The 27,763-nt window shown below is 44.2% G+C and overlaps 1 protein-coding gene and 2 long non-coding RNA genes across 17 annotated transcripts in view; 1 reads left to right on the top strand and 2 right to left on the bottom strand.

Moving 5' to 3' along the window:
• The window catches only part of LOC116442482, a 34,401-nt gene extending 32,745 nt beyond the window's left edge, over positions 1-1,656 (bottom strand). For 10 of the 11 annotated variants that reach the window (XR_004239565.1, XR_004239570.1, XR_004239569.1 and 7 more), the window contains exons 1-2: positions 1,231-1,656; positions 473-744 (exon numbers count right to left, since the gene is read on the bottom strand). This is a non-coding gene — a long non-coding RNA (uncharacterized LOC116442482). The remainder of the gene's footprint in view (positions 1-472; positions 745-1,230) is intronic. The other variant, XR_004239568.1, reaches the window with a different exon arrangement.
• Positions 328-27,208, top strand: LOC116442478 (zinc finger CCCH-type antiviral protein 1-like). 5 transcript variants are annotated; one of them, XM_032105513.1, is made up of 15 exons: positions 331-721; positions 4,409-4,541; positions 7,157-7,409; positions 7,520-7,636; positions 8,018-8,086; positions 8,657-8,725; positions 10,790-10,891; positions 12,209-12,332; positions 13,542-13,707; positions 15,509-15,629; positions 16,194-16,290; positions 16,715-16,778; positions 22,355-22,485; positions 24,303-24,454; positions 25,031-27,208. In XM_032105513.1, the coding sequence occupies exons 1-15, from the start codon at positions 441-443 to the stop codon at positions 25,768-25,770; spliced, it is 2,619 nt and encodes an 872-aa protein (XP_031961404.1). In that variant the 5' UTR covers positions 331-440; the 3' UTR covers positions 25,771-27,208. The 5 variants fall into 5 exon arrangements, 4 of the variants coding, with proteins under 4 accessions (XP_031961406.1, XP_031961405.1, XP_031961408.1 ...); XM_032105515.1 differs by lacking the exons at positions 22,355-22,485; positions 24,303-24,454; positions 25,031-27,208 and adding an exon at positions 20,194-20,768 and having other exon boundaries at positions 328-721; XM_032105514.1 differs by lacking the exons at positions 22,355-22,485; positions 24,303-24,454; positions 25,031-27,208 and adding an exon at positions 19,181-19,593 and having other exon boundaries at positions 328-721.
• LOC116442483 lies at positions 12,622-17,786 on the bottom strand. The gene is made up of 2 exons (XR_004239574.1): positions 17,008-17,786; positions 12,622-15,841 (listed from the first exon to the last, which is right to left on the bottom strand). It is a non-coding gene; the product is annotated as an uncharacterized LOC116442483 (long non-coding RNA).
• Positions 27,209-27,763: the final 555 nt, after the last annotated feature.

Here is a 27,763-nt window from a genome sequence, read left to right as displayed (position 1 = left end):
AGTTGCAAGGTGAGGAAATGTGGCTGCCTCATCCCTGGAAGTGTTCCACGCCAGGTTGGATGGGGCATGGAGCAACCTGGTCTAGTGGAAGGAGACTGCCCAGTGTATGGGGCGGAACCAGATGATCTTTAAGTCCTTTCCAACCCAAACCACTCTGCGATTCTGTAATAATAACAAGGAAACCTCACAGTCCTTTCCATCACTTCTTGCATTATTAGTTTCCTATGTGATATTCAGCCAAGAGGGCCTCGAGGCTCGGCGGATCCCTGCCCCCAACGCGGCCCGAGCCGCTGGCCCCGCCCGTGCCTTCGGTTTCGATTCTCGTCCAGCGCGGCCGAGAGGCGGCGACGAGTCCCCGCCCTACTCCTGCTCCTGGTCCTGTTCCCGCCCCGCTACTTCCACACTCCCGCTCGCGGTCCGGTCCCAGGCGGAGGGGCAGGATGAGCGACCCTGCCGTGTTCAGTTTCCTCACCCAGACGCTGTGCTCCCATGGCGGGCGGCTGGGGCTGCGGGAGCTGCAGGAGTACGTCGGGCTCTCGGCGCCGCAGCTGCAGGACACGCTGTCGGCGGCGGGCCCCCGGCGGTTCCTGGTGGTGGAGGGCGGCACGGAGGTCCTGGCTGTGACGGACGTGCGGGTCTGTGTCCGCAAAGAGTGCCACGGCTGCGAGCGGCTGCACCTCTGCAAGCTGCACCTCATGGGCAGGTGCCACCTGCGGCCCAGGTGAGCGCGGGGGCGCGGGGAGCCTGTGGGGACGGCAGAGGGTGCCCCCCAATCCCTTCCCATCCCCCAATCCCCACACGCCCCCCAATACCCTCCCCTCCACACAAACCCCTCACAACCCCTCCAGACCTCTCACATCCCCCAAACGCCCTCACATCCCTTCCAAACCCGCTCATATCCCCCCAAACCCGCTCACATCCCCCCAAACCCCCTCACATCCCCCCAAACTCCCTCACACCCCCCCAAACTCCCTCACACCCCCCACCCCCCAGGCTCCCTCACAAACCCCCCACCCCTCACACACTCCTACCCCCTCACACCCCCCACTTCCACCCCTCACACCCCCAAACTCCCGCACAACCCCCTCATGCCCCCCAAACCCCTCACACCCCCCCAACGCCCGCACAACCCCTCTCATGCCCCCCAAACCCCTCACAGCCCCCCAATCCTCTCACTCCCCTCACAACCCTCCCCAAACCCCTCACAGCTCCCCTCATAACCCCCCTCACATCCCCAGACCTGCCGGCGGTGCCGCTCCCGCCCCGGTGTCCCGGGAGGAGCGGGCAATAATCACCTCGGATACAGCCGCGGGGGATCCTTGCTCCGGAAGGACTCGTCCTGCTCTCCCTGTGTCGGTAGAAGCCGACGATTTGTTTCGGTTTGGTTTCTTTCTTTTTTTGTTTGTTTGTTTAAATCTAGTCATCTCCACACCCGTCCTTCAGCCCCCCTGTCATCTGGGTGAAATAGTTTATACCTATTTCTCAGAAGGAAAAAGCAAAGTGCTGACATGTCCTCTGGTTTCGCTCCAGAGAGTTACAAAAGTTGAGTTTTGCTGTACGTCACTGCTTGGCTTATGGCCCTTTCTTTGAGAGGCACTGTTTGATCGCCCAGGTACATCAGTCCCAGTTTCTGGAATATGGAGGACTCGTGGGATGGACAGGCCTGGCAGCCTCTCTAGCCACAGGTGGCCAAAGGTGGTACCTAGTTTAAAAAACATAGAGGAAACCAAAAGCAAATGCAGAAGAGCAACCCAGCTTTCCCATGACAGTATGTGATGGAAGAACTTTGTAGCTTAAGCCCCCAAGCCCCAGGTCTGGTATTGATGCATGAGATAAATGAATTCACGACCTGAATTTTCAGCAGCATGGTATTGAACATTTATTAGTAGAACAAAGGCATGTTACAGCGCTGGGGCACTTAGCAATATTGGCAGAGGCGCACCTCCATTTTTCTGTGAACTTAAGTACTTCTTTAAACTGTTACATATTCATTAAGCCCAGAAAGTAATTTACACCTCACTCAACTTTCCCCCCTCTCTGGTCTCTGCCTCCTTCCTCCCTCCAGCACGCTGTCTCAGTCCTCTGGATAGCTTCAGAATTGAAGATAGGCACCCTCCTCCGGTGCCTCCTCAGTCTCCAACCTAATTTGTAGTTGACAGTTTCCTTGGGAGCTGTGAGTTTTGATGAGATAACAGACTTCCTGGGATGCATGCGGTTTATCTTCTTTGTTTCTTTAAGATGTCCTGGTTTCTGGCTCTGTAGTTTGTCAACCTAATAGACATTTATTACCATGTATTTATTACTACATTCTCCAACATATTACAATTATTTCGAAGTTACAATTCACACTAATCTTGTTTCTACTTCTATATTTTACCTTAACACTATTTCTGCATAGTACTTCTATATTTTACCTTAACACTATTTCTGCATAGTACATTATCACTTGTAAATGATAAAATCATATATGCGAAAGACAACATTTATCATTCACTCATTTGTCTCATCCAGCATTAGGAATACGCATGATCCTACTGGATCCTTCCTCTTCTGCCCCAGCAAAATGGATCACTGTGCAGTTAGATCTGGATAGCATGGAGGGGAAAAGCCATGTCTCTCTCTCATCATTAGGATGATAAGATTTTCTCTTTTTTTGTTACATTACAGACAATACAATAAGCTCCTAGGGCGTTCACTGTTGGAAATGCCTTCATGTGTGTAGGCACTCATGAGGGATGACTTTGTGTGAATGAAAGTTTGCAATGAGGCAATCCTCTTCATAATGATAAACCATTCTGTCCTCTCAATAACGCTAAGTATTTAAAATCACTTTGGTATGTGTTAAAAATTAATAAAGCAAAGAGTATACCTTTCATGGGAGGGAGCTTGATTAAAATGAGGGGGCAGAAATTCTGCTAGGTGGACCGCAGAGATCAAGACAGAGACTATTTTTTAACTGATAAGATAAAATCTAGCCTTGCTTCCAGGTCTTGCATCCTTTTTGGTTTAGAATCCCTGGAAAGAAGAATGTCTGGGCAAGTTACTCAGGTCTTCTGTTTAGTGGAATCATTCTTTTAGTCCAGTTAATCCTGTTTTGAAATAATGTCTGGCAAATGGCTTTTTAGTGTTTTTTTTTTCTTTTTGCCTAAATGTGTTCTTAAACTCAAGTGTGTAGTTATCATTGTATTTGTAGAGTGTTTAAACTTTTGCCTTGGAAATACAGACTCAGGTGATGTAGGTCACTGTCTGACTGTCGGTGAACTCTGGAGTTGACTGGATGAACACTGGTGATGGCTCCCACCTTAGATCCTCTGTAGCTTATCTGCCTTCATAGCCATTAATTTGAATGCATACAGCATCTAATATCCTTGGAAGATTGTTTCTCAGGACCAAAGACGGCACACTTCTGCCCTTTCTGTTTATTTGCTGATGAAGAATGTGTCCAACAGGTAGCAGGGGTCAGGGGAGAAATACCTACACAAGGGTCTGTACAGAAGGATTGGATCAGACACACCTGGAGGTAAAACTGTCATGAGGAGAGCTTCAGGAGTTAACTAGAGGCTGAAAGAGTAAAGGGATAGAGTTGAATCTGGTAAATTAACAGGTACTTTTACTGTTTGAGTATGTCTAATCATAAAGCTGTATCAGATCATGTGTTGGAAGAGCAAGACACGAGGCAGCTGTATCTTACTGCATTGAATTAATGCACAGATCGACTATGTGTCTCCTCTCTGTTACTGATTTGCAGTACCTTTTCAAATAGATGTAAAAAATCTGCAATCTCCCTCTAATTCATACTCATCAGACGTTTCTCTTGGCTTTGTAAGTGGCAGCGCTGTCTTCATTATTGTGGTTTAAATGCTTCCTTAATCAAAACTCAGAAGTTAAACTTTCTTACCTGTTTTTGATTTTGTTTTTTTTTTTTAAATAAAACTTTACAGCTATTGAAGATAACAAAATATGTTGTTTTCAGCTTCACTGTCACTTTTGTGCAGTGTCTTGCATGTTTCTTTACTTGCCATCCCTAGGATAACAGCCTTTTATGTTCACAAAATCGAGGGTGCTGCAACTTCGGGCATTGTTGGTGTACTCCTTTAAAATTAACTTTCCTTCCAGCTGTTTAGTTCATGTGACTTGGCTTGGATCTTCCTGGAGGCAAAGAATGTGTGGGGTCTGGCTGAATTGAAGTTTAAAACTAGGAGGATAGGGTCACTGCATTTCACAGGGGAGTTCTGCTGTTTGGTCCATTCTCTAGCTAATTACAGACACCATCTAAATGTTCACAGACACTCCCACCAAGCCACCTTTTTCTCATGGCTTCTCCCAAGCTGCACGTATTCTGAGGTTCTTCTTTAAATGAACTTGACTAAAGGAGTAAACACTGATATTTCTGTGTATTTTCTTGCAGCTCTTGTAAGTACTCGCATGACATCATGAATGCTGAGAACAAAAAAGTTCTAAGAAATCACGATTTGTCTGGCCTCAGTGAGAATGAACTGCAAGTCCTGCTTCTCCAAAACGATGCATTCTTCCTCCCTGATGTAAGTTGTACTGATGTCTTAAGAGAAAGTTTTTGTTGATGAGGAATGGGAGAGGGCAAGAGAGAATATGGAGTTCTGATCTTAATGTCAAGCTGTTAAGATATGAAACAGGATTAGTGAGAATGAAGGCGGAATGGGAATGGCAATGTCAAACAGCATAAAGCCAGATCTGTGAAAGGGATGTGTACTAAAAAATAATAAAAAAAACACCCTCATAGCAGTAAAACTGTTTAATAAGTACCCAAAGACATGCATCTGGAGAAGGCCCTGTCATCTGTGATGTCTGAAGGCCTGCCTTCTGATAGCAGGAGGTGGGCAGCAAGGCTACAGCCTGTCTTGTGTCTCATTTCTGTTATCTCAACAGGACGGCCATAAAGCTGTTCAAAACAAGTAAACAAAAATGTCAGCAGCTTCACCTGAGGTTTACAAAGGGTGAGATAAGCAGGAGAGAGTTGAAAGATCACAATAACTGTACATGCTTACAGGGTAAAAGGTATGACCAAAACCCACTCCTCTAGGTTGCTTCTTCTCTATGAGATGAGAAGATGAGGAAGTGAGGCCCTCTTTCCTTTTCCAGTCTTTGTAGGCCTGCACATTTTGGTGCTTGAGGATATACGAGATGAGAAGAATCTCAGAAAATGACCAAATGACTGCAGCCAGTTGTGTGTCAAATCTGGCTCTTCAAAGTGCACTGGGTTGTTGTACACTGACTTTCTACGAAGTAACCTTTGTCCAGTTTGTATGCCACTCATTGATTTTGTTAAATTGGGCTGAACATTCCGTTCTGGTTCAGCCTGTGTGTATAAGAGCAATACTGTCTTCAAGGTATGGCTGTTTCAAAGTCAGTAATACTCTGTTCTGGCTACAGCTGCTCCTGGTTAAGAAATTACTGAAGTACTGCCCTTGTCTTTTGCAGCTTATAATCTCCACAGATTTGTTGATGCAACAGTTCTGTTGTTTCTTTGTACCCTGCTGTGAAAGTGCTGGACTTTGACAAAATAGATTTTTTTTTTTGTGTAGCGTTTTAAAGTATGTTTTACTGGCAGACTGAAGAAGCGATGGTGGTGATAAGCAAGGAGAATTATTAATCGCTCCCAATAATGAGCAGATAGTAGCAACTATCCTTGGCTGGTATTACCCTTAAGTGCTTACTAGAAATCTGCCCCTGGCAGGCATCATTAATTACATGTAATTGGGCACTTTAACTCCTATCATGCAGTAAAATAGCAAAACCAAGAGAAAACTGTGACCAATGTAGGGCATTCATAAGCCTGAGAGCTGGGAGGTAGGATGTAAAAGCCAACTTGGCTGTTTCCTGCTTAGAAATGCAGGTTGTGTGGGTGAAGACATGGTATGTAGGAAGCTCTCAAGCAAGAGGACACTTTGGTATTCTGTGACCTGAACTGGGTTCAGGGTAAGAAAAACATGACAGTACCACGGTTTAACTCTCACCTTCTCTCTGGCTCTCCTGTTTTGTTTGTTTGTTTGTTGGGGTGGGGGATGGTTGTGTTTGTTTGTTTTGTTTGTTTTTTGGTTCTGTTTGTTGGCAAATGCAAGGGGACAGTGTGCTTTCTTGATGTAGCTAAATAGTGGATCCCCTATTGTCATGGTTTAAGCCCAGATAAGTACTATGCAGCCACTTGCTCTCTCCCACCCTGATGGGATGGGAAGGAGAATTGGAAAAGAGGTAGAACTTGTGGATTGAGATAAGGATACTAAAATAATTGAAATAGAATAAAATATACTAATAATAAGCATAATGAGAAGGAGAGAGAGATATTAATAAGACCCAAGAGAAACAAGTAATTCCCAGTATTGTTGCTCCCCACCTGTTGACTGATGCCTAGTTCATCGTCCCTGAGCAGTGGTTGGTGGCTCCTGGGAGGACGGATTTGGAGGGGGCCTATGAGAGTCCCAGAGTGATTTTGGGGCTCTCTGCCAGACAGCTGTGTCCCCTCCTCAAAGAAGCTTTTTCTTGTTACTGGCTGCTCAGGCAGCAAAACTGTTACTGTGGTGCTTAGTGGTCAATATGAAGGAGGTTTTGGTCTGTGACTTGTTCCCTGGTCTGATTCTCTGTGTACCTATTTTTTGGTGCATAGAGGAATAAAGAAGTGCATTGCTTTTCCCATATGTACTCTAATCTCAAAGCACTCTCCTTACCATTTTATAAGCTCAAATCTTCAATGCAGAATAAGCTTTACAAATAGGAAGTGCAAATTCAGTTTCAGCTCCATGAAATAATAACTCATTTGACACAGTGTACATGTTTTTATGGAGATACTTGTTCTTGTTTATTATGTTGTAGGGGTTTTCAAAATAGAATAACTGTAAACCAGTGTGGTTTTATGCAACCATTTTTGCACTTGCATCCATTTTTGTCACTCCTAAGCTTGTTGGGTTGGCTTTTCTTGGAAACAAACATGCACAACTTCAAAACTGAAAATGCATGAGTCAGCTTAAGTACCTGCTCTTCTATGCAAGAAATCTGTCTAGATTAAAGAAGTTGCACATGCCTTTTAATCACCATTTTTCTGCTGTTAAAGCTGCGTGCCTCTAGGACAAAGAAAAATTCTAATGTGCTTTTCCATTTCCTATTGTATCCTCCCCTCTTTTAGGCCTGCCAGTTTTACAACAAAAAAGGTGGTCACTGTATGCAGCAAAACAACTGCAACAAGCTTCATATTTGTCGACACTTTCTCTACGGGACATGTAAATTTCCTCGATGCATAATGTCCCATAACATCTTGGATGACCATGCATTGAGAGTATTGGAAACTGTAGGCATTGATGGGAAGATAGCTTCAAACTTCCAGACTATATATGATAACAAGCACATGGAGTTCAACAGGCAACAGAAGAATGGGTATGGTAAGTTGCAAGAAACAGTGGTCTTAAACAGGATTTTGAGTTTGATAGAGGTAGAAACTGTTCTTGCCATACCTCCCTGCTAAACCCCATCATCCTTTCGATGCTTTCAGTACATAACTCCAGACCAAGGAATGATTTTAGGAAAAAACCAGCAGTTACAAGGATTAAAGAACCGAAGACAACTTTGCCAACAGTGGAATCCATGCCGCATGTGCCACCTTCACAAGGTAAATATCGAGATAATAGTACCAACTCTTCCCTTGTGGAATCAGCTTTTGTATTTCTCCTCCTGCAATATGTACATATTTCTTTCCTCTCTGCTATTATGTGCTTGCAAGAATGGAGTAAGTCATGGCACAATCATGTGGGAGGGAGAACTGCACATTTACTGCCTAAAATACTGTGTGCAAAACACCAAGTGCCTGCCAATAACTGTGACTAGCTAGGGTTTGTAACTGTCATTGCACCTCTGTTGTATCAGCAGTGGAGTGCCGGTGGAAAATTACGTTAAAAAGTGTGATGGACATAATTCTCCACAGAGATTGGGATATTGCCAGCTAGCTGAGCTTCTGGCCCAGCAGTGCTGTTCATTCAGTCTTCTTATGCAGGTTCCAGAAGCACCGTATCTGTTCAGAGTCAAGACAAGTTGCCAACCCGAGTGGAAGATAAAGGTGAAGGTATGAGTTGTTTCCAACCCTCCAGTCTTGAGACTGGTGGTTTTCATTGGGATTTGATTTCACACAGCCTGACAGCTCTCGGTGGTAGTTGAGTGCAGCTTATGTGCTTGCCTTACTGTATGCTGAAATCCATGGTACCAGATGGCCAGTGGAGCAGTGTTGGAATTTCTGCCCAAACATTGTGCAGCACTCTGTACTGTCCTGGACACATTTTTTCCTTCCTAGGAAGGTGACAGAATTGTATCTGTGCATGCAGTATCTTTCCTTGCCTTCTGTCCCTAGGCAACTAGTAAAGCTTTTCAGTAGAGCTGTTGTCTTGATAGACCTTCCAGTGAATGAATAGCAACTTGTAAACCTCTTGTTCTTCTGGGCAGAAGGGCCTTGGCTTTAAAGCTTATCAAAGTCCAGTACTCTCTGCACAGGTTCTTTTAGATATTCCACACATGGATGGTGTAATGTTTCATATCAAATTACATGTGTGATGGACATAATTCTCCACAGAGATTGGGATATTGCCAGGTAGCTGAGCTTCTGGCCCAGCAGTGCTGTTCATTCAGTCTTCTCATGCAGGTCCCAGAAGCACCGTATCTGTTCAGAGTCAAGACAAGTTGCCAACACAAGCGGGAGATAAAGGTGAAGGTATGAGTTATTTCCAACCCTCCAGTCTTGAGATATGCTTATCTAAAGAGAGTTGATGTTATGCGGGTGTTGTGGACTAACCTCAGTGACCACCACACAGCCACTTGCTCACTTCCCCCTGATCCCCAGGGGGAAGAGAAAAGAAAGAATAAAGGCAAAAAAACTTGAGTGTAAACATGAGGGAGGGGGGAAAAAACCCCCAAATAATAAGTGGAAGACGAAAACCAAGCAAAAGAAGTGGTACAAAGGCAGTCACTCACTGATTCCCATGCACAGATTGATGCCTAGCCAGTTTCCTAGCAAATGGTAGCTAACCCTCCTAAAACTCCCTCTTCTCCTTTTTATTACTAAGCTTTATGTTATATGGTATGGAATGTTTGGTGACTTTGGGTCCTTTGCCCACTTGTGTCCCCTCCCAGCCACTTGTGTCCCCTCCCAAGCTATTGTGCACCGACGATTCTATTTGCTCTGGGGGCAGGGTGAAAAGCTGAGGCCTTGATGTATATCACTGTTCAGCAGAAGCTGGGGCATGAGTGTGTTGACAGCATTGTTTTTGGTCAAAAATCTAAAACACAGCATCATATGGGTTGCTATGAAGGAAATTACATCTTATTCTAGCCATGTCCAGTAGTGACACTTTTGGTGTAGCAAAGTGATGCAAAATCCACTGGAAACAAAATACAAATGTTGGCTTAAAAAACATAGCAATTACAGTGTGCAGTTGTCTTGGTTTGAAAGACAGGTGTCTGCTAAGGAAGGCAGAAGCCTCCCTTGGAATGGCAGATGCAACCCCCCTTCCCTCCGAGTTATTATAATTTTGAAATCAAAGGGCTTTTAGGCAAAGATATGGGAAATAGGAATAACAGTTCTTTACTATTATATATCTGTATGTGTATAACCAGTCAAACAAGCAGGGCAGGTGCGATGGTTCCCCCGCGGCTGCAGGGGGCGCTCCGGAGCGAGCTCGGGGAGCACGCGGCACCGGTGCCCTGGGATCCCGGGAAGGGATGGGACAAAGGAGCTTCACAAACCCCTGGGCAGCCAATCCCGGTGTCCAGCCTGTGCCTCGGGAACAGCAGGCTGGAACGGCAGGGACAGGCACAAGTCCCGGGTGGCAGACGAGATGTATCCAAACGGGGAACCCCCCGGAGGTCTGGGCAAGGCAGGGCGAGCACGGCTACAACGTAGCGGAGGCTCGAAGCAACGGCGGGGCAGGGCAGGGCAGGGCGGCCACAGCCCGGCTCCTAGCAGGGCGGGGAAGGCGGGCTTGGGATCCCGGGGCTTCTCCAGCAGAAGGAAAAGCAGCCGAAGAAAGCAGACTCCCTCTCTGTCATAACGCTGGGAGACCACACACCCAGGTGAAAACAAAAGAGTACCCAGCTCTTTTGTTTTTCTTAAGTACCCAGCCATTTGTTCCCCTAGCAACACTTATGGGCAAAATTCCTTTAACAGAAAAAAAACCCGGGGAGAGCTCCTAAAACCCCAACAGCAGCTCAATCACAATAATAAGGGGACTCCCGCTGCAGCTCTGTATAATACATTCAGTGTCACAATATATACTCACTGGGTGTCCCCAGTCCCTGGGGAAGTTGAAACCATCTCAAGCCTGTTGCTGTCTTCAAAATTCTTTGGTTGATTGTTCAGGTTTAATACATCTGCGCCCTGTGTTCGCTCCCCCCATGCTGGTTTGGCTGACTTGGAGAGAAACATTTCTCCCCTCAGTCAGTCTGCTCAGCTGACAGTGCCATTTATGCACCCTCTGGTCCCCTTGGTGTGGAGACAAAGTCAGTTTCTTTGCAAGAAGCGTGGTCAGTCACACCCTGTGTTGTTCTGAGCTTCCTGACACTTCCCTTGCCCTTCCTGACTGAGACTTCTTCCAGTGCCAGGGTTTACTGTTCAGTCACAAAGCCCTGAGTTCTGTGTTGGGCTGTATGGGAGATAATCAGATCCTGAAAGTGCTTGACTTTGCTACTGCAGTCAAATCTTTTTTATTTCTGGGATGAAGTACCAAATGCAGTATCTTTCTCTAAGAGCAGATATGGACTTCTGTGTTCTTTGCTGTAGGTAAAAAGGGAAATTCCTCTGATAAAGCTTCAAAGGACAACAAAAAAGACAACTCTGATGAGATCTGTTTGTTCTATGTCTGGAAGTACTGCAAAAACAAGGGTAAGCTTTATGAAAAGTCATTGGAGAAGAGTTTTCTGCAGAGGCACTCCTGCTCAATGGCTTGGGCTAGTGATGGCAATTGTGCCTCCTCAGTAGTTTCTTTTCTTTCCAAGTCACTAATAAACACTGTCAGAATTACAAACATAATCAGAAAAATGCCAAATGGTATTCTTAAACCCTTTTCCTCTGGGTAATCCAAGCTATTTCAGCCCTTCTGATGGGGGCAGGGTTTGGGTATATTCCTGTGGCAAAGCTCTTCAAATATGAAGTGTCACCCTTTCTGTGGCTAGAAGAGCAATTTATGAGCTGACTTTATGCTGTCATCATTGACAGCTGGTAAATATATGCCACCCTTTATTTCTGCTGTATCCTATGTACATCAGATAATAGCCATATTCTCCCTCATTAAGTCCTTTAAAAGGTGATCTGAATTGTTAAAACATCTTAAAAAAACACAGTACTTTTACCAGCTAAGCTAAAGATAAATCTAGTCCATTGTCTTTTTGGTAGTGGCCAGAACAGAGGTCTGAGGGAAGAATATAAGTAATTGTATTTGGGGGCTGTCCCTGAACAGTCGTTTAACCCCCAGGTTTGGCTCTTCCTTTATTATGAGGAGGTACCATGACATTTTCTTTCCGTGAGCTTGTCCAGTCAGTTTCTAAAGGACTGCTACTCCTCTGACAATGTGGTCTTTTATCAAGACCCTGTATAATGTGAATGGTGTACAGGGTGAAACTGTGATGGTCAGGCTCAAAGCAGCCATACTGTGACCACCAGATACCTGACTCAAGTAACTGTTGGAGTGTTAGTGTGCTTAATTTGCCACATTTGGCTCGAAAGATGTAAGGCATTTGGCCCATACTTGGATGTGGAGTGTCAGAAGTCAGGCCTTGGCAACCACCCCATGATTTCTAAGGGACTAAGGAAAAGAGAACCAAATATATCAGAGTGTTTATGTGATGTGTAGACTCGACTTTTTACAGCTGAGACACATGGTTATGTGGCACAAAACATGCAGTTCCTATCTGTGGCACTGTTCTCCCAGCTGCCAGTGTTGTGTCTCAGCAAAGGGAAGGTTCTGGTGTCTTTCAAATACGTTTGGCAGTGTGTATATACATATATATGTTGCTTTTCTTGGTAAGACTGCAGAAACACACTCGCATTCTGTTTTCAGCACTCTGTCTTCATTGGGTATAACAAAGCCTGGGAGAGAAAGCCTCAAGGTGTAAAAGATGCTGGTTCTATTCTGGTTTTTTCTTGTCTTACTCTCAGTGTTAATGATTGCAGAGTTCTTGACTATGTTTGATTTTGTTATAGATAAATGCAAATCTGTTCATTACCATTTGCCGTATAAATGGGAGAAATATGATGGGTTCTTCTGGCATGAACTTTCCATGATGGAGGAAATTGAAAGGGCCTATTGTGACCCAAAGAACAGCAGGTATAGTAATGCTGGACTCCTTGCTTGGGGTATTGTGATTGAGCCTGTGTAGGAAAACTTGTGTTTTCTTCCTAAAGATGTCTGACTTCTCAGCTTCTGGTTACTGAGCCTCTCAGAAGCTGGGAGGATGTAAAAATGAGAATTTTTCTGTTCGAAAAAGCAAAGTGAGAGTGATTGCATGAAAATCCCACCCCAGTTTTGTCTTCTAAAAATAAGAAAACTGTATCTTCCATTTAAAACTCTGTACAAGGTAAAAAGCCAGTGGAATACAGTGTTTAAAATACTAGTATTTCAGATTGTTGATCAGTTTATTTACAGTAATGAAGTTGGGCCTTTTGACAACATTTCAGAGCTGGTCCTTCTGGCTATTTCTTTCCTAGTAGAGCTAGTATCTGTAATAACAATAATAGTCATCTATTATGTGCCTAGGGACATTTTATGGAATGCCCTTTATATGAGAGCCCATCCTTTTTTTTTTTTTCTTTGTTCTTTCTATTTTAAGAGTGTGTTTTCCTTTTAACTCCTTTCTGAAAAGTACCACTCAAAGCCACCTGGATTCATAGGGGACCCCAAGTTCAGCTTCACAAAACGGTATTCTAGTTTTGGCCCATGCTTCTTAAGGCACCAGATGATTTTGATTTGCAGTTCTCTGGAGATCACTAGCAATATTCCCAAAAGGAGGCTGCTATCAAAATCTTTCTGCCTGGGAGTTAACTTTTCAAGCCTCACAGAAGTAAGAGCCCAGGTGTCTCCAGTGATGAATGCAGTTTGCAGAACTCACAGCTGTGATTGCTGTGATTGCATCCTTTGTAACCACAGAAAAAGAGCGAAGTTTGTAAGCTGCAGGTGTTTGCTGGCAAATTCAGTCACATGCTTTCCATGTTTGCTTTTGTACTGAGAAAGACTGTAACCACGCTTAGTTATCACAGAAGTTCCTTTTGCCACACTGTACTTGGAGCCTGACACTGTAAAGCTGGCAGTGCCACGTGTGATTGAGATGGCGTTTGTTGTCTCACGGGCCAGAGTTCACTTCTGAAGCTTGGAAATGGTTTTCAGAGCTGTCATGCGCTGTGAGAAATAAATAGTCTTATTTCAGATCTAATTAAGTTTGGTCACATTATATTAAAGAAAATGGCACCAGCTTAAACTAGGAATTAGAGAATAAAATATCCACTGTTAACTGTAATAAACCTGAATTTGTCCTTGCAGCATGGCAAGTAGGAACATTAATTTCCAGACAATGACCTGCTCTTCGTCTTTGGTTCGACGCCTCTCTACACCTTCGTCAGTCACAAAACCCACATTCGTACTGACCACACAGTGGATTTGGTACTGGAAGAATAACCAAGACAAGTGGATTGAATATGGAGAACAGGTGAGTTCACATCCTGTGCTTCGAGTCACTTCTGCAGGAATATGTGGAACCTCTCTGCATCATTCCCCTTTTCTCAGCAGGATTAATTAAGTGAATCCTTGTGCTTGAATTTTACAGTTGAGTAAGGTGGTGAAGCTACAGCTGTTCATAACAGACATGATAAAATGCTGACAGGCTAGAGGGAAGAGAGCTCCCTTTTGGAGTTGTCCATGGCTCCTAGAGAGATTTAACATATATACACTGTCCTTAAGATATGTGGGAAGTAGTTGCCTCTTTTCTAAACATTGCCCTGCTTCCTTGGACATGCAAGGGTTGCTCTGCTCTCTCAGATCAAATGCAGTCTTTTTCCTTGTATGTCCAAGTCCTTTGATGAGAAAGTAATCTATCTGAAAAATGCAGGAAAAGAAATAAATACAGAATCTCACCTTCCCCCAAGGCAGATGAGTGTACCCCATATGGTTTACAGTATAGCAGCACAAATGATAGAACACAAAGGTGATCCAGGGACTTGGAAAAGTACACAGGGAAAGGTGTTGGGTAGAGCACAGTTTAAAAGACTCAGAGAGTAACCTCCAAGAGTACTCAGCCTCAAAGAGTCACCCTGAGAGGTGTCCCACATCCGGGAGAGATCACAGCTGTGCAGCTGCTCCTTAGCAGGGTGTTCTTGCAAGGAGCCCACTCAGGCTCTGTGGAATCTGTGGAAGGAAGTGGTTGGGTCATAGTTAAATCACAAGCAAAGTAAAAGGTAAGAGTGAGACTCCTTACACCTGCAACTTTATTTTTCATTGGCAAACTAGTCTTGGAAGAACCACTTGCTATTCATGCATTAATCATATCATCAGTGTTTGTTTCCCAGCTCATATGCATCAATGCTTACCATGTCACCCTGTTCCTCTGCGGGTTTTCAGAGAGCAAGTTTGAACTAGAAAAGTTCTTGGCCTAGGCCTTTGCTTGCTTTGGAGCCTGAACCAAACTAACACTGGTTTGGTAAGGAGTCGAGTGTACCCATCACACCCAGTGGCAGCTCAGCCCCACCCCCTCCCCTGCCATGGAACTGGACAGGGAATTGGAAGGGTAAAAGTGAGAAAACTCGTGGGATGAGATAAAGACTAAAAGACAAAGCAAATGTGTGTGCACAAGCAAAGCAAAACCAGGGATTCGTTCCCCACTTCCCTTGGACAAGCAAGTGCTCAGCCATCCCAGAAAAGCTGGGCTCTATCACAGGTCACAGTGACTTGGGAAGACAAATGCCATCACTCCAAATGTCTCCCCTTTCCTTCTCCTCCCCCCAGCTTTGTGTACTGGATTGACACCATACGGTCTGGGATGTCCCTGTGGCCAGTTGTGGTCAGCTGTCCTGGATGTGTATCCTCCCAACTCCTTGTGCCCCCCAGTTCCGTCACAGGTGGGGTGGGCAAGGAGCAGAAAAGGCCTTGGCTCTGTGCATGCCCTGCTCAGCACTCACTAAAACATCCCTGTGTTATCAGCTCTGTTCAGCACAAATCCAAAACACAGCCACTACCAGCTACTGGGAAGAAATTTAACTCTACCCCAGGCAAAACCAGTGTAACTTGTTACAGGAATTTAAATGAAATATATGTGTGTCCATCATTACTAATTATGTATTTGTGCATATGTTACAAATGTTCAGTACTCAGCCTCAGGCCACCATAGTTCTGGGTAGATTCCTTGTCATCCTACTCTTTGCCTCTTCTTTCCCTCTACCCCAGCTAGTTATCCAAGGTTTAGTCCTGAATGTGATACTTCTCATTCTTTCTTTTTCTCTCTTCTCCCCACAAAGGAAGAAGGGAACAGCGTGACCCCACCATCTTCTGCTGTAATCGAGGATTTATATCAAGCAAATCCAGATGGTGTTGTACGTTTCCAGGCTGGCCAGCATCAGTACGAACTCAATTTTAAAGGTAGTAATTTTACATGTTCTCGTCTACAACTGTACAGTGCTTTACAGAGTCTTGCAAAGTCTCCCAGCTTTTGGAAGCTATGACTTCCTTTCCTGACACCACCAGTTTCACTTACTGGAAGTGGAAGTGAGGTAGTGATGGCCCAGAGGAAATTCCTTACAAAAGTAACCTTCCCCCCTTATGTCTTCACACTCTCCAGACTCATTCCCAACCTGAAATAAAAAGATTCATGGATTTCACATAAAGTCATAGTAAATCTTAACTAAAGTAAGTTAACTCTGTGGATGGTAAAAAATAGATTAAAAGAGTTAAGCATCTTTGTGCTGCTGTAGCAATGTTTAAAGAGCATGAGTGGCTTGAGGGAGCAAGCAAGATAGGCACAGGTTCAATCACACAGTTACAGGAAAGACAGGAAGCTTATATAGCCTTTGTGCAACTATTCCTCAGCAGGTAGAATTGACAGTGAATATGCAGTTTTCATTACAGAATGACTGTCCTTAATTAATGACCCAATCTTGTAGACTTATTCATGGCTTTTTTTCCTGCTCTTTTTTTCTCCTCAAGAAATGACCCAGACAAACACTGCTTTTAAAACTCAAAGACAGGTCTGCAGGCGACCAAAATTTGTGTCTTCTGAAGATGTGCAGAAGATAAAGACAAGGTAGATGCTCTTTAGGTTCTTTTTTTGTATTTTAGAAGTAATTATAAGGCAAAATGGCTGCCAGTGCTGGCAGTGGTTGTACAAAGAGCACAGGTGCTGCTGGAGAAAGCATATCCATGGGACTGAGCAACAGAAACTGTATCACAAACTACAGTCTTGATGCATCACCTGCTGCCTGGGGTACATGTTACTCCAGGTACTACAGCCACTAAGTTGTTACTTAAAAAAGCAAGCGTAAGAGGCCTGTGGTGGTTGAGTGGCAACATACAGAGCCCAGCTTACAGACTGAGGCTCTTTCCCAGTTTCTTTGTGGTTTATTTTGTTAATTTTTAAATACAGGAATTGGCCAAATTGGATGCTCCAAATATGAATGTTTGGAGCAGTACTAGAATTACTAACACTTCATTTTCTGTCTGTTTGCAAGCATTCCAAATCAAACCTGTCCTAGCCACTGGGATGCATCTGCACTGCCTGACTTGGGATACAAGGTATCTTTTTTTTTCCCCCCTTCTTGTAATTCTAATGGAAAGGCACAATTCAAAGCTTAACTGAATCAAGTGTAACTGCGTAGATGCTAAAAAGGGACAGGGGTCATTTCTTGGGTGGGTGTGCTAAAGATTTAGGTGATCTCCCAAGGGCTCCTGAAACAGGTGCCTAACTGCCTTGAACTTCAACTGCATTTTAGGCTTTTTATCTACATGCAAACCCAAAACTCACCAAATTCAAGACAGGAAGAGTAAGTTTGGATTGGAGAGCCAGGAAAGGAAATCTCTATGTCCTCCAGTACTGTCACATACATCAGAGATCTGAGCTCAGACCTTGGCCTCAAGAAACGGTAGAAATAAAGATCTACAACCATAAAATAAAAAAACATTGCAGTGATGTCTTCCACAAAACAACCCAAACCCCTGTCAGCCCAAAGTCTATGTTCTTATTTGATCCACCAAGACCAAAATGTGTGGGTGTTTTTTAGATTACTAGGTCCTGCAGTCCTTCTGGAAGAGCAGCGCAGTTTGTGGAAGTACGACAGGGTGCTAGAAAAAAAGGCTTTTTCGTGTTACACTTGCCTTTTGTGTAGTGGTTTTGACCCTGCTTGAGGAACAGGAGTGTAAGAGGTTTTCCTTGTTGACTGTGTCACAGAATCTTGTGTGATGCTGACCAGGTTGTGTTGGCTCAGATACCCTGGGGGCTAAGGAACACCAGTGTGTGTCTGTGTGTCAGTGTCATGGGTGGAGTAAAGCACTTCCCTCACAAGAGAGAAGGAGTGCTATGTTAATATAAAATTGCCTTTTAACAAAGTTTGATAGTGAAGGTGACAGTGGTTTAACAAGATTTGATGGCGAAGTACACTTGATCATTTACTGCATAGACGACAGGGTCAGACAAAACTGTTAGAGAGATCCTCCTGTTGAATTATGACTTTCAGAAAGAAAAGATGAAATAATGGTTTGAAAGACAGGTGTCTACTAAGGAAGGCAGAAGCCTCCCTTGGAATGGCAGATGTAACCCCCCTTCCCTCCGAGTTATTATAATTTTGAAATCAAGGGCTTTTAGGCAGAGATATGGGAAATAGGAATAACAGTTCTTTACTATTATATATCTGTATGTGTATAACAAGTCAAACAAGCAGCAATAACTCTGGCAGTAACAGCAAACAATGACAAACCCAGTCCATCCCTTCCCGGCTGTCGGGCCCTTTCCCCTCGGGTGCAGTTCCGCTCGCAGCCGGCAGGGGCGCTGGCGGCTCCCGGTGAGCAGGGCAGGTGCGATGGTTCCCCCGCGGCTGCAGGGGGCGCTCCGGAGCGAGCTCGGGGAGCACGCGGCACCGGTGCCCTGGGATCCCGGGAAGGGATGGGACAAAGGAGCTTCACAAACCCCTGGGCAGCCAATCCCGGTGTCCGGCCGGACTCTCAGGAACAGCAGGCTGGAACAGCAGGCTGGAACGGCAGGGACAAGCACAAATCCTGGGTGGCAGACGAGATGTATCCAAACGGGGAGCCCCCTGGAGGTCTGGGCAGGCAGGGTGAGCAGGGCTACAACGTAGCAAAGGCTCAAAGCAACGGCGGGGGCAGGGCGGCCACAGCCCGGCTCCCAGCAGGGCAGGGAAGGCGGGCAGGGGATCCCGGGGCTTCTCCAGTAGTGAGGAAAAGCAGCCGAAGAAGCAGACTCCCTCTCTCTCGAACACAGAGACTGACTGCCCACACACCCAGGTGAAACAAAAAGAACAGCCAGGTCCTTTTTTTTTTTCTTAAGTACTCGGCCATTTGTTCCCCTAGCAACATGTATATAGGGAAAAATTCCTTCAACAGAAAAAAAAAAAACTAGGAGAACTCTTAAAACCCTAACAAATAATGATGAGAGTGTGTGGGAATCTGGCCCGCAGCCCATTTGAAGATTTGCCTGTGATATTTGGAGCTTAGTGGAAGTAACAAAGGAATATGCTCTTCCCTTGGCTTATCAGCATCTTAAGCATAAAATTTTCTAAAGAATGCCAGAAAGACAGGTAGCTCTTTTTAGGTGTCTTGAGCTGTATGTACTTAACTGCTTCCCATACTTGCTCTGAAAACTTGTCTGAATTTTAATTGAGTCCATTTGTTGGGGTGTTCCTGGAGTCACTGGGGTGAATGTGGGAGGCTTTGGAATGCACTGCTCAGGTCCATAATACCTTTTGGTTGTACATGTGGGGATGTGTGACTAGAAGGATCACCTTGTTCCCCAGAGCTCAGTTTGCTTGCTGAGTTGGCACCCAAGAAAACATCTCTTAACTTTTGAGTACCTTTCACAGGAAAGGAAAAGTGACAGTGCCCACGATACCTGTTGGCACTAAAAGGGAAAGCCTGGGCTAGATTAAATCTTTCTGTGAGACCCTAAGCTTGTTTTTTTGCAGTAGGTAATACTGGGAGTGGCTGGGATTCTGCATTCTTGTGGTGACCATTGTAAGAGCTGACAGCTACAACTCGATGAACTGCCTTCTCTTCAGACATTGACAAATAATCCTGGCAAAATCTGCTGTGCTGGAAGTGATCCATTTTAAAAAGGAACCTGTGAGATAGGCAGAAAGTCATCTTGGCTTATAATGAGCAGCTGTGTTTTGGTAACATTGCTTATTTTTCAAGCATTGCAGTATCTTAATCTGTAAGTCATTGAGAGTAGTTCTGTAGAAAGAGGTGTATAAAATGCACAATGGAAATTGGTAACACTGATTGGAAAGTTGGGGTGAATTTCTCTGTCTTCGTTTAACAAAGTGGAATTGTTAAATGTTTTAAAGGAAAAAAAAAAGATTGATTATGTCCTGAAACTTCATGCTGGGTTTAAAATTGTTTCTTTAATGTACAACTGAAAAAAGTGTGCAGTGGATGTGTGGTTTCCTGTCAGAGGATTAGTCTTTGTGTGGCTGATGTGTTGCTGAATCCTGGCCACACGCAGGCCAAGGATTGCTGCCCGTACCAGGCACAGGATGCAATGTGAAGAGTGTCTGTATTTTATAGACATCAGTTGTGGTGGGGTCACTGTCACCAGCACCACCTCTGCTCCTTCCAAAACCCCAGTGAAGCAGAGCTCAAGGTGTGAGTCACAGAGTACCGCCCCTGTGCAGTCATACACTGGTGGGAATTGCTGTCAGGGCAGTGATTCCTTCTCTGCCTTGGGAACTCTGCTCCTTGATAACAGGGTAGCAAACGCGCACAATCAGTGGGATTTTCCTTTTCAGGCCCAAAGGTGAAAAATGCTGAACTATGCAGTATCAGCCTTCAACAGCAATGTGATACTGTGGTCCTTTATTAGCACCGGAAGCATCCTTGGGGGAAATAAGGACAACCCCACAAAGTTTTCATGGAAAGGAGAACAGGCTTTGTTGTCTGGAGGCCATCATATGATAAAATAATGGAAGTACCTTTCTTACAGGATTAGGCCTTGTGTCACATGGCTGACCCTCTGTTTTACCTAGAAAGGTTACAGTTCCTCAGGAAGAGATCATGGCATCACAGAATATGCTGAGTTGGACGGGACCCATCAGGATCATCAAATCCAACTCCTGTCCCTGCACAGGACACCCCAAGAATCACACCGTGTGCCTGAAAGATGCAGCATAGCAATAGCACATTTGTAGTTTAAGCAGGAATTGTTCACATATAAATAAATTTGCAGCTGAACACTGCAGGTGACACATCTGAAGGACAGGGCCATCCAAAGGAACATGGACAAACTCAAGAAGTGGCCCATGGGAATCCCATGAGGTTTAACAAGACCAAGTGCTGGTGCTGCACCTGGGTCAGGACAACCCCTGGGGATCTGTCCAGGCTGGGGATGAACAGATGGAGCAGCCCTGGGAGAAGAACCTGCGAGTGCTGGTGGTGAGAGCTGGACATGCCCTGCCCCTGAACCTGCCTTGTGCTGAGCTGATTATTTACAAGGGCCTGGAGTGACAGGACAAGGGGCAATGGCTTCACACTGACAGAGAGCAGGTTTAGATTGGATATCAGGAGGAAATTCTTCCCTGTGAGGCTGGGGAGGCCCTGGCACAGGTTGCCCAGAGAAGCTGTGGCTGCCCCATCCCTGGAAGTGTCCAAGGCCAGGGTGGACAGGGCTTGGAGCAACCTGGTCCAGTGGAAGAAGGTGTCCCTGCCCATGGTAGGGGGTTGAGACAGGATGAGTTTTAAGTTCCCTTCCAACCCAAACCATTCTGTGATTCAAAATAAAAGATGTAGCACTGAAATACAGTGACATGATTTTCATCCTGTAGGTGATGGTGAGCAGCTTGGGCTGTGGTGCCACAGACTGTGCAGACAATCAGTACTTGCACATCCTGATTGTTTTATGTGTTGTGCTGTAAAGCTTTGGAAAATGCTCCTGTATTGAGACATGGGAAATTTCACTCAACATTTTAAAGGCTTTTAAATAAATTCAAAGAAATAGTTCTTTCTTGTGCAGCTGACTTTATTCTTAATCTTTAGAATACTTCCCTGTGACTGATCTCTTCATTAGTAAGTACTTAAACGTAGCTGTGAAACACAAGTTTTATCCTATTTTCTCTCTAAGCCTTCTAATACAGGGAGCTTTTGCCTGGTAGGGTAAGATACTGGTTTCCTGTTACCTTTTAGGATGGCCACAGCTTTCCTCCTTAAAACACTTTGGGATGTTGGGATCTCACTTTGTCATCTTGAGTCCCCACGTGGCTTAAGTTGTGGTAAAGTGGAAGTATTACCAGGTGACATCAGCCTGCCAGCATCATACTTTTGCAGTTTATGGAGATAAATGTTAATACTAGAAGATTCTGGAGGAAAGACACAGGTTACTTTAGAGAAAAAATGGAAAATTTACGCATGACATAAGCAAGCAGAAGAGTTCAAGGAATGTTTTAATTATGTTTTGCATTAAATTCTCTTTGGGAAAATGTGCATTTCTTGATGGATTTTTAAACACAAAACATACGGATAAATAAATAAAAGGATAATGGCTAAATAGACTTTGTTTCCTTTGGGAAAGGAGGTATGTGTTTAAGCAGGTATTCAGTGTACATTTGTTTAGAAATGTAGGGTTTTTTTCTGAAGTGTCTATTTTAAGCGAAGCTTTCTAAGTTCTAACTTTGAAAAGTTAAGGCACTACAATGCCAGGAGGGTGTTTGTGTTTCGTTTCTTTCATCTTTAGTAGCTGAAGCTCCCATACATGTCTGGTTACAAATGATGCTAACATCTAACATCTTTTGTTCCTGATTAGCTTTAGATATAAAACTGACACTATCTGGAATAACCTGTCAAGGTTTCTTCCTGCAGTTTCTGTTTCATTAAAATTTAAAGTTGCAGGTGTCAGCTCTTGGAGATGATACTCTAACTGATGCTTTCAGCATCCTTCCTGAAGAGAGGTGAGGTGTCCTTTTAAAAAGCAGGAGGGACATACTGATTTACTTATTATTTATTCACATAGTCATGATCTAAAGCAATAAATTACCCTTCTAAGCATAGTTTGGGGACCCTTCTGAAAGTGTATCTGCTGGAAATTAGGCTTCTGCATGTTCTGAGCTCACTGCAGCCTCATGTCTTCTTTTGCTTTGGTTTGTATTTTATAGGCAGTGGTGATGAGTAATGTGACCTCTGAATACAACCGAATAAAGCAGCTGTTTCATCAGACTATGGAAAACTACAGCATCCTTAAAATACAGAGGATTCAGAATCCATCCCTCTGGAAGGTCTTTCAGTGGTTAGTATTTTCTTCCCCATCCTTATGAGGAGGGAGCCTCCAAGAACAGGTTGTCCTGTATGTGCTTTCTAGGAAGGAAAGGAGGTTGCCACCTGTGCTTTAACATGACTGGTATTTCCTTATTAGCAGTTTCGGGAGTGAAGTTGGTGTGTGACGCCTTCCACAGAACGCTGTGCTCCTATGGGAGCATGGCTCCTTGGAAGAGGGGGGAAAGGAGCATGGAGAGAGAGATATGCATGATGCAAAACTGGGATGAGGATACCCACAGAGATGTGGAACAGTGACTGTCTCGGGATGGAGCAATGACTGCCTGCTGCACGCATGCTCTGTCTGTTACAAATATTCATCCATTAGAGTATATGAAATGCTAAAAAGGGTTAAGGCTTGGGCCTTTTTTGTTCCAGTCAGATTTATTTAAGGTACTTTGGCTGAACAAAGTCAGTGTTCACTGAGAAAGAATCCTTGTGTCTTAACTTAATGATCTCTGAGTTCCAGAGCTCCTTTCTGGTTTACAGCATCTTTATCAGTGATGCTGATTTCCATGTACTTAGGCCAAGCTGGATACCAGCAGATTTGAGCTGGGGCTCAACCATCTTCATGTTAGTTTGATGTAAGATTAAGCTGCTGCTTAGAACAGTTGTCTAGTTTAAAACAAGAGTAAGTATTCGAGGAATGGTCATGGAGTAGAAAAATACTGCTCAAATAAGTGCTTTCACCTGCAAAATGATGGAACCCAGAAAGTTATCAGCTACTGATTTCATAAAACCTTTTAATCTAGCAAAACATAAGAGACTTCAAAACGTGTAATAGTGCATACTTTTTATCCTCCTCCAATGAGGTAATTAAGCTAAGCAAGCAGAGTTTAACATCGCCAAGTCCAGAGGATGATGGAGTAGTCTGGGTTGGAAGGGACCTTAAAGCTCATCCAATCTGCCATGGGCGGGGACATCTTCCACTATCCCAGGTTGCTCCAAGCCCCGCCCAAACTGACCTGGAACACTTTCAGGGATGGGGCAGCCACAGCTTCTCTGGGCATCTTGTGCCAGGGCCTCCCCACCCTCACAGGAAGTTCTCAATGAACAAGTTTCAGTCCGTTACTCTTAACTTTACTAATTTACAAGTTGGAAGGATTCTCCCCTCTGCCTGGCTCTGCTTAATTTGTAGCTGATGACTTTCTGAAGAATATTGTCTTGTCCACTTCAGCAGCTTCTGAAAACCTGAAAGGTGTCTGGATGCTGTGGAATAATGATGGGAAATACAAGTTGAACCTTTTATTGTGATTTCTCTTTTGACCCTGTTCAGTCTGTCTCTGGCCTCAACCAGCGAGGTGTGCAGTGGGGAAAGCAGGCTGGGTTTGTGTCCTGGCCCCATCTCCTCAGCAGCACTGACCTCTCTCAGGGGCAGGACCTGGGGCTGTGGCACGGAGCACAAGCTGCCTCCAGCTTTGAGCTACTGTGGAAGCACAGAGCCTCTGTGGTTAATGCTGCCTCCACTCCACTGAGAGCTTGGGTGGGAAGGGACAAGAGACCTTAAAGCACATCCAGTAGGACCCTACAGAGGAGCAAAAGGTTGGTACAGTGGCGACTGGAATAGTGTTACATTCCCTGAGTAAAGCCAGAATGATCTAGAATTGCTGAGCAGTGGTATCAGTAGAGTGCTCATCTCGTTCATCATGCTGCTAGTATGTCTTGTCTTCTGAGAGGAGAGAGCAGGCTGGAAACCTCATCCAGCTGACATTTACATGAACATTTACATAGTATGATTTGTTTAAAAAACCTCTTTTTCCCTTTTCTTCCATGGCTCACATTTTTTGTCAGGCAAAAAGAGAAGATGAAAAAGGAAAATGAAGGAAAGGAAGTCCAGGAAAAACTCCTGTTCCATGGAACTGACGTCATGTCCATGAAAACGATCTGCACTCAGAACTTTGACTGGAGAATTTGTGGAAACAATGGAACTAACTATGGGAAAGGTATGTAGAAAGTGAGATGGCTGCTCAGACTCCCCTGATAGTGAAGCAATCAAAGTTCTGAAATCTTTAACTATAGAAGGTGGAAAAAAACCCCAGAATTGGTATTACGATCCTTCTGAGGAAGGCCAGGATTTGCTTTGGGTTGAGGGTAAGTCTTCTCACAAGATGTCAAGAGCATTAGTGGAGGGGTTTGCTGTAGGTAGCATTTTCTGATGTCTGAGGTCATTAATTTAACTTGCAAGAGAAATTACTTTGTATGGCAGGGAGCAGAGGGGTGTGCATGCCCTCAGTGTGATCATGGAAGGTCCTCATGTTTTCTTGTCTGTCCCTCTCATCATAACACACAGACCTGTAGTGTGCTTATTGGTATAGCTTTTAAAAAATTAATCCTAAAATAGCAAATTCTGATTGGAAATTACAGTGCAATCCCCTCTCTTGCAAAAGTTTCAGTGATATTCTGAGTAAGGGAAGTCCTGCAAATTGGGTCAGATACCTCCTGAAAACCCAGAGGATGCTCAGATTATGCTGTCACTGTATAGATTCTCCCCACAACCATGTTCTCATCTTGTTTTCTAGGAAGTTACTTTGCTAGAGATGCTTCCTATTCCCATGCCTACTGTCAGGCTACGCAGCAGGGATACTTTATGTTCGTGGCTCGAGTTCTGGTTGGAAACTACGTTAAAGGCAACACCACCTATGTCCGTCCCCCAAGGAAGTCTGCTGACAGGTTGTGGTTTTATGACAGCTGTGTGGATGATGAGTCAAATCCTTCTGTTTTTGTGGTCTTTGAAAAACACCAGATTTACCCAGAGTACTTAATAGAGTATAAAGCAGAGGTAATAAGCACTTGTAAAGAGGAGGGAACAAGAGTGTGTAAAGAGGAGGGAACAAGACCATATAAAGCGGCGGGACTAAGAGTGCGTAAAGAGGAGGGAATAAGTCCATATAGAGCAGAGGGACTAAGAGTGTGTAAAGAGGAGGGAATAAGTCCATATAGAGCAGAGGGACTAAGAGTGTGTAAAGAGGAGGGAATAAGTCCATATAGAGCAGAGGGACTAAGAGTGTGTAAAGAGGAGGGAACAAGTCCATATAGAGCAGAGGGACTAAGAGTGCGTAAAGAGGAGGGAACAAGTCCATATAGAGCAGAGGGACTAAGAGTGCGTAAAGAGGAGGGAACAAGTCCATATAGAGCAGAGGGACTAAGAGTGTGTAAAGAGGAGGGAACAAGACCGTATAAAGCAGAGGGACTAAGAGTGTGTAAAGCAGAGGGAATAAGTGAGTGTAAAGAGGAGAGAAGAAAATGTGTTATATCTTAGAGGAACGTGGCAGTTTGTGTCCCTCATCTTGTTTTCCGTAGTGCAGGTGTTCTCCTACTTGGTGACTTCTTTTTAATACAGTTCTTTAGAATGTTAATCCAAACAATTTTTGCATTGAGGAGGGCTGGCAAGGCACATGCTACATTTGTTGTGACTGCCTTATCTTCTTCTCTTCCTCTCTTAAATGAAGCATAGACATTTTGATGACCATAGCAGGAAAATCAGAATTGTGGGATGGGAAATTGAATGTTATAACTGCTGTGGGTTAATAATTGTAAATGCATCATCTAAAAAAATAGAGAGGATTTCTCTTTGCAAACAGTTAAAAGAAAAATTAACAGTGCAGTAGTTTTTAAGGAAGCTTTCAGGTTTTTAGTAGCCAGTGCAGAATTCATCTGTTCTTGATCTTCTCATCTAACATTATTATAAACAGTTCAGTGTAGGTAATAATGACTTGAGTTTGTTTTCAAAGCACTTCTTGTTAATGCTGGTACAAGTTTCAAGTTAAAATGGTAAACAAAAATAGAAAAAGCGTATTTTAAATCCATGTTGTTAATTCTCGAGAATTTTCATCTGTACAATGGCAGATGGATCAGAAAGCTGTTGGATCAGGTTCTTTGTGGAAAGTTGCAGTAACTTGCTGTAACATATACAAAAGCAGAGCTCATCTGAAACTGTAAAAGCCACGATGTGTGAGCAGATGCCAAAATTTGGTAGTTTGGCTGCAGCTAATGGCCATAAGGACACAAAGACTGTGTCCCAACGAGCCAGGCTTTCCAGTGGATGTGGCCACGTAGCGCCACAGGACAGGAGAAACCTCTAAGGAGCATAAAAACGTTCTGTCCTGTTTGTGTGCATTAATTTTCGCTTTTCCAGACATAGAACGGAACTGAAAGAGACCAGTTAGGTTCTCTCGAGGCCAGTGGTAGAACTGCTGTCCTAAGGCACCGTCTGCATGTTCTGCTGCCCACTTGCGTGGGGCAGTGTGCTGACAAGTGAGGATCCTCTTGTGTTTTCTGGGTGATCCTGGGTCAGAAACCAGTGTAGTTTCTACTAGCTGTTAGCAGGGAGTCTGTAATTGGATCGAAGTGAAGGCCCTCTGTACAAAATGCCATATTCAGGCACTTCAGCTGTTCAGAGGGAAACTGGTGGTGAGGATAGAGGAGCAGTAATTTTTACCTTCAGATAGGCTCACAGAAACACCAATATCTTCTAAGGTTTTTGCATCTGTGATGCAAATCTGTCAACCACTCAAAAGATTTCAAGTTCTTCCCAAGAGGAAGGGAAAAGAGAAATCCAGAAAAGCTTATTAAAATGACTTAGAACTAAATGAAAACGTGCGGGTAAGGTTTTAACACTTTTAAGATCTCTCGTTTGCCTGTAGAGTTCCTGAATTACTGAGCTTGCTGTATTTGCAAATAAAACTTGTTTTCAGACACTTTCAGCATGCAGTTTGTCTTTACATAAACATGGCAAGACCAAACAGACTGAGTGAGCCAGCCCCTGCCTGTGCTCCCTGTCTTCCTTCAGTGTTTCTAAACCAGGGAACTGCACATACGTGGCCTGCCATTGTAGGGTAGGTGCTCAGCTAAGTACTAAGGGGAGAATAGCATGATTCAGGGAGAATATTTCTGTAAATTAACTTCCTAACTAGGATATGTTTTATATTAAAGTAGTGGGGTAGTTTGGTTAGATTTCATGTAATTAAACAGCTGCTGTGAGCAGTTACTGAAGTCCTAAGAAAAGGTGAAAGAATTAAGTGAAGTAGTGGCAGAACTGCTGGTTTTAATATCTTGAAGTAGTGAGATACTGAGACATTCTAAGGATGTACTTCCTTATTATGCAGATGAGTAACTTTTAAAGAATCTGAATCAGGCAGCTGTAGAACCCCCACTCCTGCGAGACCTGTATGGAAAGGGGGGCAGTGAGATGCTGACAGCTTAGGATCAGTCCAAATCACCACACATAGAGTAAGGACACAGCACTACAGGAA

The sequence above is a fragment of the Corvus moneduloides genome, chromosome 4 (genome assembly GCF_009650955.1).
Source record: "Corvus moneduloides isolate bCorMon1 chromosome 4, bCorMon1.pri, whole genome shotgun sequence".
NCBI classification, from domain to species: Eukaryota; Metazoa; Chordata; class Aves; order Passeriformes; family Corvidae; genus Corvus; species Corvus moneduloides.
The sequence above is the reverse complement of the archived record's forward strand: the minus strand, read 5'-3'. Positions and strand labels throughout refer to the sequence as shown.